General features: G+C 51.7%; 1 protein-coding gene across 1 annotated transcript; it reads right to left on the bottom strand.

The window, feature by feature from the left end:
* Positions 1-2,395: 2,395 nt before the first annotated feature.
* Positions 2,396-6,548, bottom strand: IGFBP2 (insulin-like growth factor binding protein 2, 36kDa). The gene is made up of 3 exons (XM_010290415.1): positions 6,330-6,548; positions 4,727-4,867; positions 2,396-2,563 (listed from the first exon to the last, which is right to left on the bottom strand). Exons 1-3 carry the CDS (start codon positions 6,459-6,461, stop codon positions 2,396-2,398), a joined length of 441 nt encoding a protein of 146 aa, XP_010288717.1. The 5' UTR covers positions 6,462-6,548.
* Between the last annotated feature and the right edge of the window lie 545 nt (positions 6,549-7,093).

Genomic DNA, 7,093 nt, shown 5'->3' with positions numbered 1-7,093 from the left:
TCCTCCCCACTTATCCAACTGTGCTCAGTAATGACAAAAGGCTCAACTCCCATTGCTGCTTGTCCAGCCCACTGCTCAAACACCCCCAGGACAAAAGCTGAACAAGCCCAAATTTGCATGTGATGCATCAGGAAACGGGTCCTGTGAACAGAGGGGAGTGGGAAGATGACAGTTTTCTGGCATCCCATTTAATTTATTCCAACTTTATGCAGCTCAGCTTTTCCAAGAAGAGAAAAAGAAAAACACAAAAGAAAAATTCCTGATTCCTAAACAAAACAAGAAGTACAAACTGCAGATGAGAGCCAGCGTGTGCAAGGCTTAGTGAAAAAGCAGAACACCCTCAGATGTTAAGAGAAAACAGGTAGCATTTTTACAGTTACTTGGCTTTGCATGCAGGTGTGTTTCCTTTCTCTGTGCTCTCGCTCCCTCTCATGCACATCCACATGTACACACCCCTGCCCCTGACTTTCCAAAGGGGGTCATTTCCTGTATCCTCCACTGCCCCATCCAAACCCCTGCAAAGTTGTGAGGTGCTTAATTTGTGGAGACCATGTGTGCCCTCTGCATTCTGGATCTGAAATACGGCCCAGACGGGGCGGGGGGGAAGCAAACCCCAGTGCTCCCCTTCCTCCAGAGCCCATTGAGCTTTTTGCTTTTCCTTACCCAAATCAAAGTCCCCAAATGAAGGGGAATCAGCAGTAGGGACCCTGATGTGGTGTTTCTCCAGCAGCATTTGGCATTTCTGGGGTTTGCCAGCAGTTACCAGGGGCTGGTCCCATCCAGGCGGATCACGATCAGGCAGTTTGGCTGCCTGGTGCGTGCAGCACAGGCACAGCATTCTGCCAGCCAGATCCCACACTTGCTGGGGAACCTCCTTCTGCCACCCTATTCAACTGACCCCACAGAGGACCTGGGAGCTGGAGGCTGTTTACCACTCAGAAGCATTTGCCAGAAATTGGGAGATGCTTTATTTCCTTCCCCTCCACCCCACCCCCCTTTCATTTAAGGAAAGCCTGAGACTTTTACTGTATGAAGATTTTTGCAATTGCTCTGCAAATGGTATCCATATTAAGGTGGGGGGGGAAGGGAGGAAAAAGGAAGAAAATAGTAAAATCTCCTTGCTTAGGCGACAGGGAAGTTATTTATTCTCAGCATTGGCGTGTTCTGTACAGAAAGAAATCAATAGGTGAAATAACAGCAGAGACATCTCTCCTCAGAGCAGCATGTCCAGCGCAAAACCACTCAGAGCACCTGGAATCACTTGGATTTAATCTATACACATGTGTGTGTGGGCAGGGAGGGGTGTGTCAGGGCCTTTACAAAGCAAGATATATACTGTAATTTACTTACAAAAAAAAAAGTGTGCTGAATAGCAGATGCTTACTCCAGTCCCAAGCGAAAATGGAGGGACAAGGGCAGCTGCTTGGGAGTGCAGGTTTTAGATGGGTTTTTTCCTATCTAGAAACAAAGAAAGAATGAATGAGAGAGAGAAAAAGATACACGCCCTGGCTTGTTACCCTAAATCTACACAGGCATCCTTCCACCAGTCCCAGCAAGTTCACTTTAGCTCCCTCAGCATATGCTGAGCCTAAGAAATACAGGGCAATAGCTCTTCAAACCCCCCAGAAAACCAAGCGTGTTGCTTCGCCGTCAGAGGTCCCATCCTCCCAGACAAGCGGCTGAAGCTGGGTCCCTGGGGGGGTGGCTGTACCCCAGCCCCAGGAAGAAAAGCACACAGGGGTGTTTTGGGGCAGGCTGTCTCATCCTTAGCCCTTTCCCTCACTGATGCTTCCTTGCATCCCAGCCACGCCAGCACATTCCAGCTGGGAAGCCGGGGGCTTTCCTCCTTCCCTCCCTCCCACACCACATCCCATGCCAGGACCGACGGCCAGGCTGGGGCACAGGGGACCAGTGGGACACAAGAGGCAGGCAACACAGTATTTACAGTCTTTGGTCTCAGGGAAGGGAGGGCAAGAGGGGCAAAGGCTGGGGGTTTTTCCTTTGTTTTTTGTCCCCCTCCTGCCCACAGCAAGGGGTTTTGTCCCCTAGGAGGTGTTGAGGAGCACACTGCGCTCCGTGCTGGAGGGTGCAGGAAGATGCCATGAAGCAGCAGGGAGGGCAGGGTTGTGGGGTGAGGAGCAAAAAAGACCAGTTCTCTGGCTTACATTGGGTGAAAGACTATAGGAAAGCAGTCCCTTCTCCTTGCAACCCCCCCCACCGCCCTTCCCCTCCTGTCATCCCTCCTGTCCCCAGGAGCTGGGCAGCAGGGGAAGGAGGGCAGCACGCAGGACCCAACCCCAGTCTCCTCCAGAGCTTAAAGAGACACGCTGAAACCCATGTAAAATCCAACACTGGGGCCACGGCGAGCTGCCTCCAGCAAGCAGGTCACGTCCATCTACTGGCTCCGCAGGGCATGTGCTCCCCGGTCCTCCTGCTCGTGGGCTGTGTAGAAGAGGTGGCACTCAGGGTCCCCACGGATGGTGGGTGCACCCTGGATCACCTTCCCATGGATGGGGTCCACGCACCAGCACTCGCCCCGCTGCCCGTTCACCGACATCTTGCACTGCATGGAGAAGGACAGGGCAATCAGAGGAAACAGGAGAACAAAGCAACCCCTTTCCCACCCCCATCAGTCCAAAGTCCAAACATAAGCAGATCTGGGGTTTCTCCAATGGTTTGGCACTAGTTTGGACTTAGGCAATATTCAGGGATGCTGGACTTTGACACCCCAGGGCCTGTGCTGCACCAGCATCACTGCTTCAGTGGTCCAGGCTGAGGGCTGGACCTCTTCCCCCAGGGGCTGTGCCAGGGACCAAAAAGCCAATTTTAAGGAACCACAAGGACAACTGCCCCTGAGATGCATGTGTCAGCTGTGGATGAAAGCATCCATAGAGTCAAAAATCCCTAGAGGAAGAGGGATGAGAGAGACTGACAGGGGAGCTGCATAAGCTTCTCACCAGCAAATTGGGCTAAAACTGAAACATGAGAGCAAGGCTGCCACAGCCAGATGGAAACATGTTTCCAGACAGGTTTTCACCACGTCCCAGAAGTATGGACCGGTGCATCTGGACCTGGACTCTCCCCCAGTTTGGTCTGGTTGAAGAGAAGTTTCTTGCCCTCACGGTTATTTATCCACCTCTTGACCTGGAAGGGCTGTAGGCACTTTGAACCTGATGCTCATCCCTCCATCCCCAGCAAATACATCTCAACAGGGCATAGCGGGAGACACAGAGGTTACTCCAGCAGGCCAGCCTTTGTGTGCACTCTGTACAGCTGAATTCAAGCCATTTTCTGCAGCTGGACTGAGATCAAAATGCAGCCTTGTTCATGGGAATAAAAAGCACAAAAAGAGAGGAAGAAAAAGCCTCCCCAGCAGGAGAGTGCATACAGCCACCCTCCACCCAAGCACTATCCACAGGAGGTGGGAGCAACTGGGAATGCTTTTGTTGGCATCCACTTTCCAGCAAATGAAAAGGAGCTGATGCTCAGCTCTGGAAACTCAGATGGAGGGAAATGGATATCGCTTCACATTTGCCTTGTTTGCCCTTAACCAGGGCAGGGTCCAGGGGGAGAAGAGAAGCGATTTTTGCCCCCTCTTTCTGCAGCAGTGACCAAGCGTGTAACCCATCTGTACCCTTCAGTGCAGGCTGACTTGCTTCCCAGGCACAAGGAGCAGCAGAGACTCTCCTTCCTTTTGCAGTGCATGCTGCATCACCCAGGTTCAATCCCCAAACATGGCTCAGCTCCTTACAGGAGCTCTTCAGGCAGAGGGTGAGGATCAAGGCAGGACAGGGAAGAGAGAAGGGATGGAGAGATGATCTCAGAGCATCCTACTTTTTTTTAATGCCTTTTTTAATGCTCCTGATCAGGGGGTGGATGTATCCCTGAGAAAAAGGCTTAGCCATGAAAACAGCAGGTTTTCAGGGGTCTCCTCCAAAGGCTCAGTTACACACAACTGTAAGGGGTGCTGTATACTATTCACACAGGGCTGCCGGTCAACCCTGGACAAACTGTTGTTTTGCTGCCCAAGAAGTTTTTCCTGGCATTTTTTTCCCCATGCCTCAGCAGCTGACACCTGCTGGCTTTGCCTGAATGAAGCCAAGAAGTCAAAATTCAGGCACACATTAAGTCATTTGAGTCCTTTTGGGCCCTGTAAATACTTTCAGAAGGATGCTGCACCCTAACTCCCACCTCATCTGGAAAGAATCCCTCCTGGAGCTGTGGAACCAGCCTCAATTTGTGGAGGAAAAGCAGTGAGGTATGCTAGAAACCTTCCCAACCCCAGGAGAAGTGCTTTCTGCTTTGTCTGCAGAACTGGCCAGAATTCAGCCCTTCTCTGCTTTTCTTCTGCAGCAGGACACAGCTAGGACGAGTCCTGGCACAAAGCACATCAAAACAGACCTGGACAGATAAGTAGCTCTCACAGGGAAGAAGGGGCTCTGAACTAAACAGATACTCCATCTCTGGGCTGCCCACAGCCAAACACAGACATGGGTCTCATCTCCATGTGCTAGCCTGTGGCTGTAGATACACCTGGGTGTTACTAAACCTGTTGATGCCACATGTGATGTTTGCCATTTACCCCACACTTTGCACCATGCCTGTGACATCACCCCAGCCCTAAGCTTCATGTGACCCCATGGCTGCACATGGGGGGACATGTGTTAAGCTGAGAGCTGCCGCTGGGAGTGCAGCCAGCCCTGGGGCTCTGGGTCTCCCCACTTACTTGTTTGAGATTGTACAAGCCATGCTTGTCACAGTTGGGGATGTGGAGGGAGTAGAGGTGCTCCAGGGGACCTCGCTCATCCGGCAGCCGCATAGTGGAGATGCGTTCCAGGACCTGATCCAGCTCCTGCTGACAAGGGGTCTGGAAAGAGCCCAGAAAACAAAAGAAAAAAAGTCAGGGCAATAGGACCATTCAAAGTCAACACTCTGGACAACAGAAACACCAGTAAGGATGAACACCTGTGTGCATCTGCTCATGACACAGGTTTACCACTGAGTCCTGCCGCAGACTTCACCTGCAGGCACCCAAAATCAGAGTGCTGCATGTCTGCACATGCCAATGTGTGGAGAGCCACATAGGGAGACATGCACATCTCTCCCATGTGCCTCACATGGCCAAGAGCCAACATGACACCAGGTCACAGGCCCTGAAGGCAGAAAGGAGAAGCCTTAGAGATGCTCCCATGGGTCCCACTGGTAGTGACAAGTGATGCGAAGCAGGACTAATCCAGACAGACCAGGAGGATTTCCATGAGCATAGCCCAGATCCCACACCCGTGATGCAGTTTTGGCCCAGAAGTGCAACTTAAAGCATGTGAGACCCCATGGGAGTGGAGGGGAAGCCCTGGGAATGAGAGCACCCAGCAAAGCCAACCTCTGGAGGCATCCCTCTTGCTCCACAGCAGTCCCAAGCCAGTGCTCCCAGCCAAGACAGCCTGGTTGAATTATGCCTGATGTGAGCCGGAGTGAGTCCACACCTCTCTGCTTTTGCAGTTGCTGTTTTTTGGTGTTTTTGTTTTGTTTTTTTCTCCAAAGGAACAGCAGCAGTGTGAGCGCTCTCTAAATTGACGGTGCCTGCACCTTATTTCGAACCCTTGCTTTGCCTGTTCCTTGGAGGGGATGAGGGCTCTCTTTTAAAGCCCTTTTCTATCCCTGCACTCCTCAGATGTCAATACCCTGTATGTTTAGAGAGATATGTATGTATTATGGACCTCTTGCCACGGCTTTCCATCCCCATCCCATCTAGTTGCCTTGACCAAACTGCCCACTAGAGGGAAACCACGGCCAAGGACTGGAGAGCAGAGAGACAGGGAAGAAAGGGACAGGGAGGACTCCGGGCACTCTTCCCTACTATGTGACAGCCCTACAGCCCATCCTCGGGGGCTCTGGGCCCCCTCAGCCCGGACTGGGGCTACCCTGTAGCAGGCAGACACCCTCCCACCCCGCAAATCCCCTTGGGCCATCCCTAGCACTTGCTTAGGGGAAAAGGGTGTGAGAAAGCCAGTCTGCAGGCAAAGGACACACTCGCACCCCTGCAGAGGTGGGTGGCAGCCAGCGGGACCCCCCTTCCCCAGCTCTGCTGCCAGGAGGTGAAGCAGCAATGAAAATAACGTCTCCTCGCCAGCACATCAAAGTTCATCAGATGGTGTGTTCAGCCCCAGCTTCAGGCCAAAACAAACGTTTGCTTTTCCTTTTTTTCTCTCCCCCTCTCCCCACTTTTTTCTTTTTAAGACAGTTTGTTGCAGATGTCACTAATGCATTCAGCATTTCCCAGCAAGCCCACAGCTGCCTTCATTTGCTCCCCATCCCCCCTGCCCTCTCACCCTGCCCGTCGACAGCCGCGACTTCTTTGAGTCCTCATGGTTGTGATGGGGCTTGCCGACTTTGCCCATCTGCCGCTGCTGCTCGTTCACCTTCTCCCTCATAACCGCCAGCTCCTTCATGCCCGTCTTCATCGGCTTCCTCCCACTGGCTCCACTCAGGATCCCCGTGGTGCCATCCACGTGGTTCTCAGCAAGGATGCTCTCGGACCGGTCATCACCATTATCTGTAGGAGACAGGGCAGACAAGGAAAGGGTCAAGCTCAGCCAGGCGCAACCTCACGTGTTCATCCCATCCTGGATTGCTTTCAAGCATGGCTGGTTACCAAGCCATAAAGCCTTTTCATGCAAAAATTTTAAATTGCATTAGCCCTTTCATCTGGAAGGTGAGAATAAATCCTTTCATTCTGGAGTTATTACCACACTAAAAGACAGTTTAGAGAGCAGGGGAAATCGCTGCTGGAGAAGTTCTTTCTGGGTTTCTTTTTTTTTTTTTTGACCTTCTAAATTACTTCCCGAAGAATGTAATTTTCCCATCAGAAGTCCAGTTGGGTTAGGGATGCCAAATGTACTTCAGCTCCAAAACTTAAAACCACAGTGATTAGTAACAATACCTTGAGTCTATCTATCATCCCCCGGAGTATCTCCAGGATACTTACTCAATATTAGTGTGCTAAATCAGGCCTGCTTTCAAAAATACCTTGCCTCTGTTTTATGGCCATCCTAATTTCCCTCAGAGATCCTGCCATTTCAGTGATCATCCTTGC

Source organism: Phaethon lepturus, unplaced genomic scaffold, assembly GCF_000687285.1.
Source record: "Phaethon lepturus isolate BGI_N335 unplaced genomic scaffold, ASM68728v1 scaffold17727, whole genome shotgun sequence".
Lineage (NCBI taxonomy): Eukaryota > Metazoa > Chordata > Aves > Phaethontiformes > Phaethontidae > Phaethon > Phaethon lepturus.
The sequence above is the reverse complement of the archived record's forward strand: the minus strand, read 5'-3'. Positions and strand labels throughout refer to the sequence as shown.